The 18,841-nt window shown below is 45.0% G+C and overlaps 1 protein-coding gene across 2 annotated transcripts; it reads right to left on the bottom strand.

The window, feature by feature from the left end:
• Positions 1–305: 305 nt before the first annotated feature.
• On the bottom strand, positions 306–4,112 carry LOC100824685. Of its 2 annotated transcripts, XM_014899395.2 has the most exons (3): positions 3,540–4,112; positions 2,891–3,448; positions 306–1,016 (listed from the first exon to the last, which is right to left on the bottom strand). In XM_014899395.2, the coding sequence occupies exons 2-3, from the start codon at positions 3,409–3,411 to the stop codon at positions 797–799; spliced, it is 741 nt and encodes a 246-aa protein (XP_014754881.1). In that variant the 5' UTR covers positions 3,412–3,448; positions 3,540–4,112; the 3' UTR covers positions 306–796. The 2 variants fall into 2 exon arrangements, with proteins under 2 accessions (XP_014754881.1, XP_003568335.2); XM_003568287.4 differs by having other exon boundaries at positions 2,891–4,112.
• Between the last annotated feature and the right edge of the window lie 14,729 nt (positions 4,113–18,841).

Raw genomic sequence — 18,841 nt, forward strand, 5'->3', positions numbered from 1 at the left:
CGGAGTCGGACAGGATCAAACATGTGCGTTTCTACTTACGAGCTGCATTCATAACGTCGGGTTTGGGTCCGTAGTACTAGTAGTACTGCACTTTTAAGTGTACGTTAAGATATGGTGCAATTTATTGCTCGCCACTCGGAATTCGGCAGTCTCGTCTCGCCGGATCCGATGTCTGCACACCCACGATGTGCTAACCTGGACATCTCACCAGTCACCAGACCAGGTCCTCTGGCTGCACTTGCAGTGACCAAATGTGCAAATTTTAGTATATGGTCAGTTATTGTTCAAACACATCCAAGTACACATGAGCTCAAGCATTTCACAACATTTTCTTTATTATTACTTTCGGAAACATTCCTCCGAACTGAGCTGGCAATAGATTACCACCTCGTCCTGTCTAGCAACACTGGAACAGAAGGGCAGGCCTAATAAACAAACAAATCTGCACAGGATCACACCAAATCAGCAAACAAAATGGCAAGTGTTTCAGAAGCAAGACCACCCTAACACAATCCTGTTCTTCAAACCCATGACAAGGATAATCGAGGGACAACAGATCTTCTGTAATTTGCTTCTTCAACCTTCACCCAAATCTTGGAACGGGCAGACGATGCTCATCAGGGCTCATGTCTGAACGGATGCACAGGCAAATTTAAGGCCATCAAGCCCCGCCATGTTTTTGGGTACCTCTTCACAACTTTACTTCACCTTAGCCTGCTCTTCAGATTTGCTGAATCTAACCCACATGTGCAGTAATGGCGTTGGGGCTTTTATTGAGGACCATATGCGGCAAAACTCACCCCGGTACATTGAAGTGAAACAGCCATGAGATGACAAAGGCAAAAACCATGCAAGCAAGAAGGAAGTTGAGGAACCGATGCCCTTGCCAGAATCTCGGAGTTTCGGCTGGTAGTGCTTGCACAGCTGTTGTGGTATTTGATTCATTCCACTCAATGAATTCCGAATCGCCAATACCTACCACATTGCATGCGATTGAGCTGCAAATTTCGCAGGTCCTAGTCAAAGAAAATGAGAGGGAAATGTTTAGATTCATCATGCACGTATATCTTTGCCCTTGTTACAGCAAAAGGTAATAGGTAGATGATGCTTGTAAGCATGTAACAGAAAGGACATAGAAAACCTCATGCAAATATGGAACAAGACCTCTAAATGCAAAAACATTTTAATTGAAGGCTTGAAGCAATCTTGATATTGTGGAGAAAGAGGCACATGTGACGATTGTTCCATATGCATTCATAGATGGCATTGCTTATGTGGTTTGCTCAGCAAGACTAGGCATTTCTACAAAACTTACTTCTAATAGTGGATGTAGCCTAAATTGCAAGTGGTAAATTAAGACAAGCCAATTTTTGAAGACTATTATGCAGGAATTAAAAATAGTCTGTTCCGACTTGTGTTCCGTCTGTTCAACTCTCATAACACAGGAAGAATAAACAACTTGCAAATGGTCCTACAGTTACATTACATCATCCATAGTTTGAACATTACATTGAAGAATCAGTTCCCAGTGAGTAGAGTATTGGTTGACATCTACTGGTTAAATAATTTACATCACAGTTACTTGGGTTTTTTAATTTTCAAATTCATATTTAAAAAGTCAGCTCTAGAAACTAAAACTAAAACTAAAAAAGTGAAAAATGCTATACATCGGGGATTGAGTGTAATGTTTCCTTGAACAATAGCAACATTGTAGAATTATGGGGGAAATGTGCTGCTCCGTTGCTCACTATATGTAATTTTCAGTATTCTTAGCAGATTCTTCCGACTTCTTTTGTCAGTGCTAATGTTATACTACTTCCTACCAATGTTCCTGTTGCCAGTTACAATATTTGTTCTCACTATATGATCGGACTAATTTCAAGACAGTATCTTGTCCTATTTAAGGTTTGTAATACAGTGAGAACTCAACAGCGTAAACTGCATTGTTTGGTTAATATTCTTGTTAGCAGTTTGCATAAATCATTTCACTTCATATGGTAAAGCTCTCACACCTAAAGCATATCAATTAAATACATGCAGCTTTGTTCATCTTTCAACTAAGAATATCGAGTTAGTAGTTTTTATTGGTCACCGCCTTCCACAATTCAATCGGTAACTCATTCAGTAATCCCTGAGCTAACAAAATCCATATTGTTCTAGAACCATTTTCCTCTTTATACGCCATTCCTGAATTGGAAGCTCTCATCACCAAAGACTACTAGTACTAGGTGCAACATATTATGATTCTTGACTACAATTCCATCGAAGTGACAGAATGACACTTCCTTTGCGTGACCAAACAAAAACGGATGTCTGTCAGACTCGCATCAGACCCCGTAACAGATCTATGAAGAAACAAACTTGGTGAACACAACACTGCTAGAGAGCAAACAAATGACCTGATTGCAGGGAATCTGTGAGAAAAACACAATGAAAGAACGAATCCTAACTTTACCCCCCTGCAATGATCTCAACCTTCCTGATTCCTTCAACCCTACGCCTACTAATTAATCCCCTACTTCGCCTTTTCCTCACCATATGTTCCCCTTTACCTTTATCCATCTAAAGAAAGAACCCAAAGAACTAAAGAAAACACACCTCCTAAGATTCCTTAACCATGTGTCCATGTTCATCCACCCCAAATGCATAATTTTTCAGAAAAGCCTATATCTGAAACAAATCTCGAGTCCTTCACTGTTACACTGAATACATAAATCCCTGAAAACCCTGCAACGTGGTCGTGCGTCACGCCTAATCTGATAAACTGAATTTCAATGAACTGGCAGTTTATTCAGAGTTAAGAGTTGGTACATTGCAGCTAATCAAATGTAACTGATAGGAGTAATTAATTGGACTGAATTACAGAGCTACTAACTGAGTTGGAGCTTACTTGTTGCCTCTGATCTTGAACCAGGTTTCGGCGCACTGCTTGTGGGAGTAGGAGAGGTCGCCCTTGCAGGAGCAGCCCAGCGCGATGCCGCCGCCGGACTCAGCCGCCGCGCTCTCGAGGCCGAGGTGGCAAATGCGGCAGTTCTTCTCGGCCTTCTCCGGGCTGCCCTTGATGATCTCGGCCAGCCCGGCCTCCAGGTCGACGTCGTCCAGCGAGCACTCGGACACGCAGGACGACCTCCCGCAGTCCTCGCCGCCGCCGCCGCCGCAGGAGCTCGCGCGAGCGGACGCGCACGGCGAGATGCAGTCCTCGTAGGCGGCGGACTCGTGGCGCGAGTGAGAGGGCCACGACCGGTCCTCCGCGTCCGTGAAGTACTGGCTGCCCTCCTCCTCGTCGTCCTCGCCCACGAACTCCCCGGCGCGGCCCCGCTCGAGGTCTTCGACCTCGGCGGCGATTGCGGATTGTTCGCCGTCGCCTGCCATTGCTCCCCCTATCCCCCCTCCTCCGGTAGGTGGAAACATCTATCTAGCACAAGATAAGCATCAAGGAACGCAACCCCTAACCAAAACAAAAACACAAGAAACGGGAGAAATCAGTTCACCCATCCCCAGGACCTCCCAACGGAACTCATCAAGGAAGAGAAAAAAACCCAATAAAAACGCCGTCGCCGCGGCCGCCGCAAGCCACTTCCCAGTCCCACCTCCAAGAACCAAAACAGGGGAGGGACGAGATATCAAAAGGCACGGGCAATGCGATCGCGAGAAGCGATCCAAGAAGGAGGACAGAACCCCACTAATGCGGCAACAGATGGCTGAAGCGGCGGGGTTCTCGCGAGGTTTCTTGATCCATAATACCGCTGGACATGCAAGAAGACAAGAGCAGGCAGTGTGACTGACTGTGGGAGGAGGAAGTGGGGGATAAAAGAGTGAACGGATTGTACTGGGCACGCAGACAGCGAGGCGAGGGGGAAAAGAGGAAGGTGTGAAGAAAGGAAAAGGCGAGCTCTGTGCTTGTCGGGACGAGGGAGGAGCAAGGAGGAGACGGTGGGCTCTCTCAGCTCATCGTCTTGTGGCCACGGGTGATGGGTGTCATGGAGAAGAGTTCAGCTCAAGATTGCTTCCTCTGAATCTGTAGTGAACCGGTGACGCCTGGGTGCAGTGGAGTTGGCAAAGAAACAACAAACTCGCGAAGGCAGCAGTTTTGTTTCTTTCCTTTTCTTGAAACGAAAATAAAGCCTCTATCAATCTGTCTTATCTTATCTCTGCTGATTTTGCGAATAGTTATGATCATCTTATCCCAGCTAAAATCATGCTATTCATAGTAGTTATGGTTTTCTCGAGAAACTTCAACGTTATACTACAATAAATTTTGTACATCTATATACAGTACTGTTTGCCCGTAGCAATGATAACATATCCATCGTGTCTTGGCCTCCTAGATTATCAATGATTTCCCCAATGTCAGTACCAAATGGTTGAGTATTGCCTACTCTACGTTAGATTAATTTGCTAGACTACTGGCTACTCTACGTTAGGTTATCAATGATTCGCCAATGGTAAGAGCAAATTAGCGTCTCGTATAATTTGTTGACTTGGGGTGGGTACTCGATTGTACGTACATTGGGTGAGCGCCGAGTGTTCCATGATTTGATTCCAGAAGAACCATTTCATGATCTCAGTGAAGCAATGCTCCATCTGTACTCCACATGGCAAACAGCCTGAAATAGATCGGCAGGCTTTTCTTTTCTTCAGCAGACTACTTACTTTGGTACTACCCCGTACAATAATATAGGTGCTTTACCCTTTACAATAATATGCCCTGAAACCATTGCCTGACTATCAAACCCCTATTAGATAGTGAGAGATTCTACCGATTCGAGTCTTCTTTTGTTTATAAAAAAAACTCATTTCGAGCTTAGTATGTAACGATGAAATTACTGCCATCCAACAAAGCCTTGATTTCATTTTTTCTAGCTCAAACATGCATGATTTCATAACCAGGCATCACTCTTTGTCTCATGCCCAATCAGAGCATAACAGCTTTTCTTTTCAAAGTCATGAGTTTATTCCCTCCCCAGAACTCCCACTGGATCAATAGGAGAACGCAGCATGATTTGGCATGATCTGTGTTTTCGGCACGCTTGAATCCTTTTTTTTTTCTACTTTCAGTTTTCTGACAAAAAGAACACTTCTTCTCTAAACAGCAAGAAAACATTGGCACTTATACGAGATATAGCTTCTCTACGGGACATTTTACTGGGTGGATCATTATGTCCCCTCAGTCTAACGCAGCTAGCATCCTTGATGATTCGGTGGATGCGGAAACGGCAGGCCGCCATGATTTCGCTTCTACGGGCTGCTGTGGCCTAGCTTTGCGTCGCACCGCACGGAAAGATGGCGCCAAGGATCGGATCGCAACAGCTTGTTAGCCTGGGTTGCTTAGCCGGTTCATCGTTGTCCCGTAGCTCCTATTTGGGCTCTTGTGTTTGGCTGACGGTTGCTGGTGGCCGGTCCGCCGGTGGCGTGGGTGTCGCCATCGGTGCGAGAATGGCGTCTTCTCATCGGCGGATAGAGATATATATCGTGATATGGATACTGATCGTGGAAGAAAGCATGCCACGTGCATATGCTCCTTTAGTATCGTACAGCAATCAGGGGGAAAGAAGCTTCAGATTCTTCAGACTACTGTCTGTTTATCTGAAGAGTTGAGTACACCAGTAACACAACCTGGCTCCTCGTAGGAGCTCATAAGCCATCAGCCATTCCTGATTCCTCCGATCTTAATGGACCTTTAATTCAGGATGCTTGATTGCTTGTGATGTAAACATGGTTCGACAGAAAGGATAGATGCTTGTGAAAACCAGGAAATGACATGGAACTGTTCGAGTGGGGCAAGCACAACTGCCCAAGTGCTTATCGGAGAAGAACAAAAGTTCCCCGAGCTCACTTTCAGGTTTTCGAGTACGTAGCAGGAATCTAGGGGAATAATGTTGGCTACTTAACCACCATAAAGCATCACCAACCCCTGTTACTAATATCTTAAGCTGCAAAGCGCACAGTATTTTAAGCTGCTCCCTGCTGGTTCCATTCGGCCCATCCATGCCCCGTGGTCCCTGGAGCTGGAGGAGAACAGAGGAGTAATACTTATATCTACGTAGGAGTATAATATTTGCATTTCCAACATTATCAGACACTTATATTTAAGGCCCACAGACACATGTCCCACCAGCCACCGAGCCGGAGCAGTAACATGCATCCTCTATGCTGAAACAGTAGCAAGGGTGTGTGGCTTTCGCTGTCAAAAACTAAAGCAAAATGATGCTATGCTGCTCTCTCTTTGAAGCCCTGGAAGAAAAAAAAAAGTGAGAGAGGATTAGGTGTCAGCAGGGCACATACTGTACTTGTATGATGGAGTATTCAGCTAGTCTTTAAGCAAGCGCACAAACTTTTCTTTCTAACAAAGTGTTTTGGAATCTGGAAGCTTGAGACCTACTCCTGCTCCGGCGAGCTGCCATGTTCTACTGAGTACTAAAAATCCTCGACACTGCACGACAAATTGAAGGGAAGACCATATTGCGTGTACGAAAGTGTTCAGAGTGCATTGTACTCGGTGCTCAATTAGCACCTCTGGTAGTCATAATTCTTTTAAATCCTTTAAATATCTGTAACACTAATACAAGATCCTTCTATACTGCTACACAATTTAAAATCCAAATTTAATTTGCGGCAATAGTAAATTGGCTACTACAACACAATTTATTCTTTTAATTTCACGATGTGTTAACTGAATTTGAATTTAAAACTTTGTGTCGTGTTAAATACATAATCTGTCAACATAGTTTAATTCAATATTTTTTTATAACTATTAAAGGTTATTTAACTAACCAGGGTTCTGAAAATTGTTTCGGTGCCTGTTTCCCATTCAATGGATTCATCCCTCTAAGCCTGTCTTTTAATTTCAATCTGTGTACCAAAACGCTTAAAATTGCGTTCCATAGCATTTATATTCAAACCTAAAAATAATAGAGTGAAAAACCATCCTGTTTGACTGGTTTTCCAAGACCCCGCAGCAGGCGCTCCACGCTATGCAGCTGTAGCACACGTAAGCTGGCTACTGAATTACTGATGTAATCCATGGCAGAGAACCACGGAGAGATCCCAGAAGAACCAATGGCAAAAGAAAAATCAGAGCAGCTCTGATGACTTGTGATTCATCAATAGTATAGCCCAGTGTTCAGCACGGCAGAGTCTACCGAGTTACATTGTTCAGGGCGGTGCGATCTACCGTCTACGCACTCCGAAGTCAGGCCCATGCATGGCCAGGAGAGAAGAAAACTTAAAACCATAAATTCAGACGGCAGTCATTGCAGCAGGCCAATTAACAAAAAGGATGCAATGTACCACCACAACCACAAGTGTCCACAGTCTATAATGGCTTGAGATCTGCCAGTACTTGAAAATAAAAATTGTACTCCTTAACACAGCGTGCAGGACGATCTTGCATTTAGAGCAAACGTATCAGACTGATGAAAATTGAAAACGTATGAGTACTTCTAGTAGCTAGCAAGTGTACTGCTTCGGGTGTTAATGAGCCGTGGCAGTAAACATTGGCAACATCGCGTACAATTTATGAAATACGATACCGAGATGGCAGAACGCAGAGCAGTAAGCCAGCAAACATTAACTTCGAGACGGGGAGACAGTAGAATCGCGGGCAGGATTTAGGCTGGTTCGTATACCATGATTGCGAGTTGCGACGCAGGTTACGGAGCAGGGAAGGCAGACACAATCGAGAAGGCGAAACCGGGACCAACGTAAGTACTGTACTGACGGCGCGCATCCGTAGCTTGCAGTGCCTTCAAGTGTCATTTCCGTAGGTTATCTGCTTCCTCGAGGGCCTGTCTAGAACAGGTGATTAATTTCTGCGACAATTGGATGATACAGTAGCATTAAAGTTGTTTTGTCTAGGAAAAATACATATGGTTAACTATACAATGATTAATTAGGCTTTGTTAATACAAATAAAAAAACGGAGTGAATATGTATCATACATTCATGTTTGCATGTGTATTTATTTCTCGGTTTTTTGAAATTTCTAAATATGTCCTTTGTTAAGTGGTAGCGTCTATTTCTCAATCGACTTAAAAATAATTATTTTTCAGTCAACAATCATAGCCATCCGATTTAGATTTTCGTACCTTTTGTATTTGTATGATTCTTGCACAAATCTCAATGGTCGGATCAGCTTCATAGTGTCAACTTAAAAATAGTTATTTCTCTGTAGTCTTAAAATGGGCTCTACAGAATTCGAGCTCTATTAGGGATTTTCGTGCTTACAACAAGTGAACAAGGTGCTTGTGGCGGGGAATGCATGTATGCTCGACTAGTACATTGGAAGTTCAAGCCAATGTGGAAAAATTTGAAAGACCCGGAAGGAGGAGACTATGAAAGGAAAGAGCGGACGGTGGAAACCGGCTACAGTCCTGGTGAAATCAATGACTGCATCTACTTGTGGCATTACCTTGATGGGTGCATCAAGCTAGGATATTTGTGGCAAGCTACGCAGTCTTAGCGCATTCACTAGGCGTGTGTTGTGAGATGAGATAGAGAGACTCTTTGTCACTAAACTCACTATGGCACAACTCTGCCTAGCCTTTTCTTTTTTGCGGGTGTACTCTGTCTAGCTACAATTTTTTTGCGGGTGTACTCCACATTAGAAAATAATCTTAAGAGACCTGGTCTCTCGAGAGACCCTTTGCATGTTATGTCACGTGGAAAGATTAGCGTTTAAAACTAATCTCAAAGCATCAGGAGTGAGAAAAGAAAAATAATAATCATAATTATAATGTAGTGGATCTCTCACGTGGCACAAGATGAACGTGGTCTTTCACCTTGAAGGAGAGACCCGGTCTCTTTGAAATATTTTCCCTCTGCATAGATATTCGCAGCACAGTGAACATGATTGAAGTTGAATCTGATGCTCAGGAAATCATTAACGCCCTCTAACATCCGGAAAAGCTACCCATCATCGACGATGTCGACGGACAGGGGCGGATCTACACCCAGGGCTACCTGGGCTGTAGCCTGGCTCAACTATCCTCTATAATCCCACTAGTAAATCACTAGAAAATATTAGGATCTAGCAGCTTTAACCCTGGACTTTAGTCCAAATTGACAAGGCCTAGTACTGGCATCTCTCTCTTAGAGTGATCCGGTATATGGCAAGACAGATCTGCCTTACCTTGTGCCCGTGTAGATACCTTGCATAGGCTAGCTTGGAGATCAAGTAAGGGTGACTGTAATGTCCTGTAATCATGTGATTATCAATCACGGATCCTGTGATGATATACAGACAAAACGTCTGCTTTTCTCATTCTAATTACGATTTTTCTGCCATTAAAATTTAGCCCCAGTCAGTCATATTCAAGTCCTGGGTCTGCCACTGTCGACGGACGACACTAATAGCCATGTCCTGGCAGACGAACCAGAGTAACAAGGCTCTCGACGGAACGGCCGAACTCGTCGATCCTTCTGGATTCCATTTTTTTTTAGCGAAACCCACGGCCTTTATTAATCAATCAACATAGGGATACAAGCATCATTCCAAGACTGAGTAAGCCAAGTGAACCGACCGTGTGGTAGGGACAAGGAGCTCTTAACAAGACCATGAGCATCCAAGTTCGAAGACCTACTCTCATAGACAAAAAAGTAACATCTAGAAAATCTCTACTCCGGACGGCAACCTCACGTAAGATAGCGCTATAACTGCATCGGTTACCTTCCAGAAGACCTTTGATGACGGCTTGGGCATCCGATGCCACCCGAACTCGCTGGATATTTAAATCCTTTGCCAGAGCTAGCGCTTCACAGCATGCCAGAGCTTCCAACGTTGGAGGATCAGTGATAGCCGGGAACACCCGGGCTGAAGACCCCTGGTAGCAGCCCAACTCATCACGACAGACCGCCGCCGCTACCCCTTTGTTCTGATTCTTAGCAACACCTCCATCAACATTTATTTTAAACACACCCACTGGCGGAGGAATCCAGCGAGGAGGTGCTGGAACCAGTCCAGCCCTAGCTCGAGGTGGATTAATCGGTTGAAGCACTTGCAATTCTGCCATCAACTTCTGCACAAAACTATGGACAGTCAACGGGCTCTGAAATATGGATTCATGTATAGCCTTGCGCCTCGCCGACCAAATTGCCCAAAGAGTCAGAAGAATCTGCGTGAACTCCGCATGAGAAGTTGTGTCAATTAGATGAAACAGCCACGCGCGGGCATCCGGGCAAGGGGACACGCACATGTGCTCGACGAGCTGATCATCCGCCAAAGCCCACACACACCTCGCCATTGTACAGTCCAGAAGAGAATGCCTCCAGGAGTCATTAGTAGCCTGACAAATCGCACATACTGCCGTGTCCTTCATATGCCGATGTTCAAGTACATCACGTGTGGGCAACGAGCGATGTGCTAATCTCCATGCAAAAACTCGCACTTTGGAAGGCACCTTGGTCTTCCACAACAGAGTCCAAGCTTTCTCTGATTTTAGAGAACTAGACGACGATCGCTTCTCTAGCCAGTCCTCGCGGACCTTTTTCGTCGACACAAGCAAACGATAACACGAGCATACACTGAATATTCCGGTCTTCTCAAAGTGCCATGCCCAGAAATCACCATAGTTGAGCGTGCTCAATGGAATCGCAAGAATTGCCTGTGCATCCATCGGTAGAAAAAGCCTCCTCACCATTGCACCATCCCATTCACGAGTAGTGGAGTTGATCAGTTCTGATACCTTCACTAGAAAGTCAAATTTTGAAGCTGTATAAGGCAGACGCCGCTCATCGCACGGTATCCAACTATCATGCCAGATCGACGTTGTCTTTCCATCGCCAATACGCCGGACAATGCCCAGTTTCAGAACGTCCCGCCCCTCAATAATAGCCTGCCAAATCTGAGACGGGCGATGCCCCAAGTTAGCTTTCATCAATGAGCTCTGCGGGAAGTAGACAGCGGGGAGGATCCTGGCGCTCAAAGTGCTCGGATGAGCAAGCACCCGCCAAGCTTGCCGAGCCAGTAACGAAAGATTAAACAGCTCGATATCTCAAAAGCCAAGACCCCCCATATACTTCGGCATAGTCATAGTGTCCCCCGACACCCAATGGCGTTTTCGCTTGCCTTGCTTGCTTCCCCACCAAAAGCTACGGATCATCGAATTAATCTTCAAACATAAGCCTATTGGAAGTTTAAAACATGCCATCGAATAAGTGGGGACTGCCTGGGCTACGGATTTAATTAGAACCTCCTTCCCCCCAGCTGATAGAACCTGCCCCATCCGTCCTTGTACTTTACCTGAGACACGATCCTTCAAATATTTGAAGGCACGATTCTTTGAGTTCCATGCATCTGTTGGCATCCCAAGATATTTAGCACTCAATGATTCATTAGGCACTTGTAGTAGATCCATGATCACATGTCTAGTGTCCTCCGGGCAACCTTTGCTAAAATGAATTGAGCTCTTTTGACGGTTTATCCGTTGACCCGATGCATTGCAATAAATGTCTAGAACTTCTGTAATTGCCTCTGCACCTTCCACATTCGCTTTAGCAAATAGCAAGCCGTCGTCTGCAAATAAGAGATGATTGACCGGGGGAGCTGTGGGCGCCACGATGATGCCCGGCAAATTTTCTGAATTCCCCCTGCTCCTTAACAGGCAAGACAAACCTTCAGCTGCTAGCAAAAACAAATATGGTGAAATTGGGTCACCCTGGCGGATTCCCCTGGACGGGCGGAAACCCTCCGTTCTTTCTCCATTGAATAGCAACGAGAAAGACACAGATGTCACCACTCTCATGATCGAGGACACCCACCGATCCGAGAATCCAAGCTTGGACATAATGGCTTGTAAATATTGCCATCCACCCTATCATACGCCTTCATCATATCAAGCTTGAGGGCACAGTATTGAGATCCCCGAGCCCTTCTCTTTTTCATAAAATGTAAGCACTCATAAGCGGTAATGATATTGTCCGTAATAAGACGGCCCGGTACAAAGGCCGATTGTTCCTCAAAAATTATCTCCGGTAGAATCTCCTTCAAGCGATTCGCTTGTACCTTGGACACAATTTTCAGCACCACATTACATAAGCTAATAGGACGAAATTGAGGAAGAGACGAAGCACCTGGAACTTTTGGAATTAGAACAATAAAAGTATGGTTCATATCATGCGGCTCCTCAACGCCATTCAAAATATTCAGCACCGCCTCCGTCACCTCTTCCCCACATAAATCCCAATGGCGCTGGAAAAAATGTGCCGGGAAGCCATCCGGGCCCGGCGCCTTCGTCGGGTACATTTGGAACAGCGCCGTCTTAACCTCCTCCGCCTGGAACGGTCGATCGAGGCGCTCAGCCATTGGAACAGTAACTTTCCTTAGAACACATTTCAATACCTGCTCCATGCCTTCGACCCCTTCCGAGGTATAAAGGTTCTGATAAAAATTCTCCGTATGTGACGCCATTACTTGGAAATTCTCAGTGATCACCCCATTTGGCAGATTGGACTCAGTTCTGAGGAAACGAAGCAATTCCCACGTCTTATGTCTCTCACGGACAGCCGCTTCTCCATATATGCATGTAAGTCGCCATGGCTCATCATCCCCTTTATGAGCAATGACATCAATATGATACTGTGAATAGTGAATTAATTCCATTGTATAATCATTATTCCAGTACAAAGCTGGACCTCCACTTCGACCTTTACTACTAACATCAAGACTAGTACTAAAACCCAAAGTAAAAGAAAGATTATTCGCCCTCGCACTTGTCACTTGAGTTTCTTGCAGACAGAGCACCGAGGGGGCAAACCGCCGCACCATCGTGTGCAACTCCCGTACTGTCGCGTCGTTGGCAATCCCGCGACAGTTCCAGCTCATGATACTCATTGAACCCGGCGGTCCTCCTTGAGGGAGGCCGCCGATCCTACATGAAGAGTTGGAGTCGAGGAGGGAGTCTCAGCCTTCTTCGCTCTTTTAACATCCTTTGGTTTGACATATTGTGGCGGTGGTGGGGGAGCCACGTTCCCCGTTTCCTGCCCCCCATTGCACTTGGTCTCATCTGAAAGTTCAAGATCAGTATTGTCAATGTCCATGTTTAAGCTCTTGCGTGCCGAGTCGACACCCCCACCCTGCGCCGGACTAAAGGTTTTAGCCGGGCTAGTGGCTGTATCTTCCAGATCTGTACTAGCATCAAGAGCCGCCTCATCAGAAGAGCGCTTAGCAGCACCAGATCCTCGGCCCCAACCTCCCAGTCCCCGTCCGCCACCACGGCGCCCAGCACCCAAACCACGTGCGTTGGACGGTAGACTCGTCAAGGAGCCTCTACGTTTGGCCAACATCCACTCGCCATACTGCAGAGAGCTCTTATCATGAACACCATCCCCACACTCGTCCGAATTGTGTCCAAGAAGGCCACAAACATCACAAAAGTAGGCCATCTTCTCATATTTTACTTCAAGCAGAAGGCGCTCTTGGGGAAGGCGCAGAGGAGTGACACGGATCAACGGGACATGGACATCAATACTCGCTCTAACTCGTACGTAGTCCCCTTCATAGAACCTAATCGGGTTCATCTCTACAATTTGAACCTTGCCTATTTGACGTGCAAGCTGATCAACAACCTTCACCTGACGGTACGGTTCTGGAATTCCATGGATTTGTGCCCAGATCGCCACCCTATCCAACGGAATAGACTCCTTAGCCGACTTCCCATCGTACTCTGCTAACACCACCATCATCTTCTTGAATAGCCAAGGTCCTTGGTGCATTACCTTCTTCCAATCTCCCAAGCAGAAGAACTTGGCAACAAAAAGATTGTCGCCGACTTCTCAGATCTCTGGTTCATAAGCCAGACTCCAAATGAAATCCACGAAAGTAGTAGCACTAAAGGGCTTAGGTGTATGAACCCTAGAAAGCGCCAGCCACCTCGCCTCCTTTTCCATGGCCTCCATCTCCACAGCATCAATGCAGACATCGTCAAGCTCGCCCTCCCTAAGCACCAAATTTTCCATAGCACTCACCAGAACTTCATTGCTCTTCCCCGATCCACTCCCCCTCGCCAATGATGTCGAAGAGGACGACATGATCACCAAAACAGAAGCCGCCAAGAAAACCAATCTAAAAAAAACATAACCCTAGACGCCGCCTCAAAGCTAGAACCAAGGCCGGGTAGACAGGCAGAGCCGTCCCCTTTATCAGCCCGAGTAACAGCAGAGAGGAGAACGTCAAGGAGAATTGGGGTAGGATAGGATGCCGAAGCAAACTCGTCGCCGAGATTGATTCACCGGCGGAGTAGGGGAAACCCTAGTTGCCTAGGGTAAGTTTCATCCGCTGTTGCGCTTAGTTCGACTTGTTCCTTCTAGATTCCATTGATCGATTGCTTCCTACCTCCGTGTGCTCTGGGCTGTACGTGCAAGCCTGGGCTGAGCTCGACCTAGGCCTTGGGCTACTCATTCATGGCCTATGAAAATCAGCAATTTTTTACCAGGCCTTGGGCTACACTATAGGCTATAACTAAGACATGGTCCAGGCTTGGGGCTATAATTAATAGCCCCAGTCCCCCTAAAAAAAATCAGCCTCTGCGCACCCAATAACAATCCATCGGCCAGCATGTGTACCGGCTAGGTCTAAGTTAGCCTGAAGGTGAAAGGAATTGGATGGAAGCCGACGAAATCATGTAGCAAAGGTAGCCAAGATTGAAGAAGATGACCAAACTGTGTGATCCTCAGTTCGAGCTGCTTGAGGGGGCGTTGGTTTCATCTCGTCGAGGAAGTATGTTCTACGGGGCTTCGTTTCACCGGAATTTTTTTAGAGCAAAAGGGTTTCCCCCTGTTCCATTCATCATCGGACAAATGAAACAATGTCTTAGAACATGCCAGTTACGTGCTCTCTTGGCCTACAAGCCATCTTCGTCGAACAAAAGCTAGTCTAACCCAAAGTTTTCCAGCTAGAAATTCAGAACAATTATTACAGTCCCAAAATGAAACGGACAAGCCTTTTCTTCTTTTTTCGCTGTGCAACTTGAAGTGCCAGCTTCTCGGTGTCCCGCCAAAAGGTCAGTTGATGTCAAGCCGTTGGAAGAGTCACCCGGACGAGGTGGAAGCCTCAGCTAGGGAGAGCGCTTGCAGCCCCTGGCACGTGCACAGGGTGAGCATCGTAACAGCCTTGCGCCTCTTCATCACCAGGGCAGCATTGTCACTTCCATGAATTTGGCCTCCAGTAGCAGCAGCGTACGCTCCAGGTCCTGCCTTCTTGCGCTTGAGCAGAGTACTGTCGAGGACCGTAGGTGTAGAAGGAGCATTCGCCACAGCACCTGCATACCAGTCCAAGAAACAGAACGAAAAAACATATTATTCCTAAATTTCCACAGGATCCATAGTAAAGCATCAATTATCATGTTAAGAACTTCATGAGTTTTGTTCCCCATCCATAGGGAGGACATCTGTTCCAGGGTAAGCCCCATCTTTCTCCCAGTGATAATTTCAATATAACTCCACATATTCTTAGCCACAATGCATTGAAAAAAGAGGTATTGTTCAGTTTCCTCCTCTTGACAAAAGAGACAAGAGGTGTCAGCAACATGTTGTCTTTTGCATAGGTTATCTGTAGTTAGGATCTTGTTGTGGAAAACTAAGCACAAAAAAGTTTTAACCTTGGGAGGAATATGTAGTTTCCAGACATGTTGGATACCAACAGGGGTGATCCCTCTAAAATTAACCATCCCATATAAAGATCTAGTGTTGTATATTCCACTGCTATGAAGTTGCCAAACCAAATGGTCAGGCTCCTGTGTAAGCTGCACAGTAGAAATGACAGCCACTAATTCATACCAAAGGGCCATGAGATGTACATCAAAGCCTCTCCTAAATGTGAGCTTTATGTCCACCCCATCCCAGATATCATGCACTGTTTTTTTCTATTCATTACAGATGAAATAAATGTCCCAAAACTGAGTAGCCAGGCTTGAGCCTCCTATCCAATGGTCCTCCCAAAACATCACATTTTTCCCATTTCCAATCCTCCAGGAATACCCCATCTTTGCAGCTTGAGCTGCCCAAAGTACCCCTTTCCAGAAAGGAGAAGCATTATAGTCAGGGCAGGAAAAAATATTAGTTCTACTTGGGTGGTACTTGACTTCAATAATCTGTTTCCAAAGCTTGTTGTGGTCATGGTTATATCTCTTGATCCAATTGGCCAAAAGGCAAAGGTTCAGGTCTCTAAGATTGGGCACACCCAAACCATCATATTCCTGTCTCATAGAAACCAGATCCCAATTGGCAAGATGGTGGTACTTCCTGTGTCCCTCATAATTGTCCCAAAGGCAGTGGGCCATATGAGAGTTAATTTCTTTTATGGCCCACTTAGGGAATTTGATAACAGACAGCAAGTAGGTAGGGATACTGTCCAGACAGGATTTAAGTAAGACCAGTTTTCCTCCATGGGAGAGCAACCTCCCCCTCCATCCTGCCACTCTCTTAATCACTTTGTCAATCACAGGTTGCAAATCTTCCTTTCTTAGCTTGCTATGGTGCAAAGGCACCCCCAAATACTTCATAGGCCAGTCACCTAGCTTACAACCTAAGGATTGAGCAAATTGTCTTGCATCATCATCATTCATTCCAACAGAATAAATGTCACTTTTATGGAAATTAATTCTCATCCAGAGATTTGTTCAAAAAGTGAGGGGAACCATTTAAGATTTTGAGCTTTAGGTAAATCAGGTTGCAGAAAAATGAGTGTATCATCTGCATATTGCAGACTGTCCACACCCCCTGGTTGTGCAGTTGGCATGAGTCTAGCAATCAGCTGGAGAGAAGCAGCCTTCATTAGGATTTTTGTAAACACATCAGCAACCAAATTAAACAGAATTGGGGAAAGAGGATCCCCCTGCTGAAGCCCTCTGCTAGTTTCAAAAAAATTACCATCTCTATCAGTGATTCTCACACCAACTGAGCCTTTGAGAAGTAGACAATCCATCCATCTCCTCCACTTAGGACTAAAGCCCCTTTGCTGGACCATGATTCTCAAGAAAGGAATAGAAACTCTATCATAGGCCTTCTCATAATCAAGCTTCAGGATAAGTCCCGGTGAGCTCTCTTGGTGTGCTCCATGAATAATTTCATGAGCAGCGATCACACTTTCCAGTATGTATCTGCCTTTCAGAAAAGTCCTAGACTAATTAATCTGTTGGCACAAGGGCCAAGTCTGTTTGTACATAGTTTGGAAAAAAAATTTAAAGCTACAATTTGTCAGTGCAATGGGTCTGTACTTTTTAATACTAGTTGCATCAGCCTCTTTTCGAATCAGGGTGATCATGGAGAAGTTCAGCATGAACAGGTCCAAGTCCCCTTCCTCAAAACACCTAAACATGGCGAAAGGGTCAGATTTGATAATGTGCCAGAATTTCTGATAGAAGAGGAAATGGGGGCCATCAGGTCCAGGAGCACCTTCAGCATAAGAGCTGAATACATTAGATTTGACCTCCTCCTCAGAGTTCTCCTGATCAAGTAGGGAGTTTTCCTCATCAGTGACTCTATAGTAGGATCCCAAAAATCAGGAGAAAGGCAAATATCAGACTGATCCTCAACTCTAAAGAGCTGCTGATAGTAGTCTTCAGCAATGTGTAACATCTCAGGAGTGTCTAAAATCAAACCATTATTACTTTCAAGTCTCGGGATTTTCTTTTTCCTCCTCCTCTGATTGGCTAAAGCCTGAAAATATTTAGTGTTCTTATCCCCCTCCAGGATATTCCTCTCTCTGGATCTTTGTCTGGTCTTAATCTCTTCTCTATACCAGATAGAATTGAGATAAGCTCTGATCTGTTTGATTCTAGCTTTATCAGATGGGGAGAGAGGTTGAGTTTCAGAAAGAATATCAAGGCAGGTATATTCAGCAGTCAGTGCCTGTTTGATCGTTTTTTGAGCAGAGTCCACATTGGCACTCCATCCTCTAGCAAATTTCCTAAATCTTCTCACTTTAGTTTGACAGGTTTCCACAGGATCAGAAACAGTACAAGGAAGGGACCAATTCTCATCAACCAGTTGGCTAAAGCCCTCAATTTCCAACCACCATTTTTCAAAACGAAAGGGGGCGTCTAGGATGTTCAGCCAAAAGGCCAAAATCTACAACTAGAGGAGTGTGATCACTAATAGATCTATTTAAAGCAGTCAGAGAAGCAAGGGGGAAGTGGGACTCACAGGTTGTGAGGAACACCCTGTCTAGAGCAGTCATAACCAAATTGTCTTGATTGTTTCCCAATGTAAATTGTCTATTGGCAAGTTTCAGCTCCATCAAACCACATGCATTGACCCAGTCATTAAACTTGTCAGACCAGTTTTGATGGATATGTCCATTGTTTTTATCACGGCTAAATCTGATTAAATTGAAATCTCCCCTACTAAAGTGGGCAAGGAGGTGTTTAGAAAAATATCATGCAATTCATCAATGAATTCTTGCTTGTGTTCCTCATAGCTAGAGCCATACACAGCAACAAAATTCCAACAGAAGCAATCAGTCTTGTTCTTAAGAGAGACAAGAACATGATATTGTTTGTGAGACCAGCTAACCAGCTCAAATATTTCAGTATTAATACCAACTAGAATACCTCCAGCTGTACCCAGTTGGCAGCCAGTGCCACACAAAATCCCCATATCTAGTAAGAGAATCTAAGAAATGGGGTATGAAGTCAGCCTTTTTTGTTTCAGAAAAACCAATTAAATCCGGAGAATGAAGTTGGATTAATTCTTTGACTTTAGAGACCTTGGTGGGGTTGTTAAGCCACCCAACATTCCATATTAGTCCTATCATAGAATTTCTTTTTCATTTTGTTTTTACCTCTACCACTTCTTCTAACTGAACCAGCTCAGGCTAATTCAGAGATATCAACTTCATCCTCAATGA

Source organism: Brachypodium distachyon, chromosome 2, assembly GCF_000005505.3.
Source record: "Brachypodium distachyon strain Bd21 chromosome 2, Brachypodium_distachyon_v3.0, whole genome shotgun sequence".
Taxonomy (NCBI): Eukaryota; Viridiplantae; Streptophyta; class Magnoliopsida; order Poales; family Poaceae; genus Brachypodium; species Brachypodium distachyon.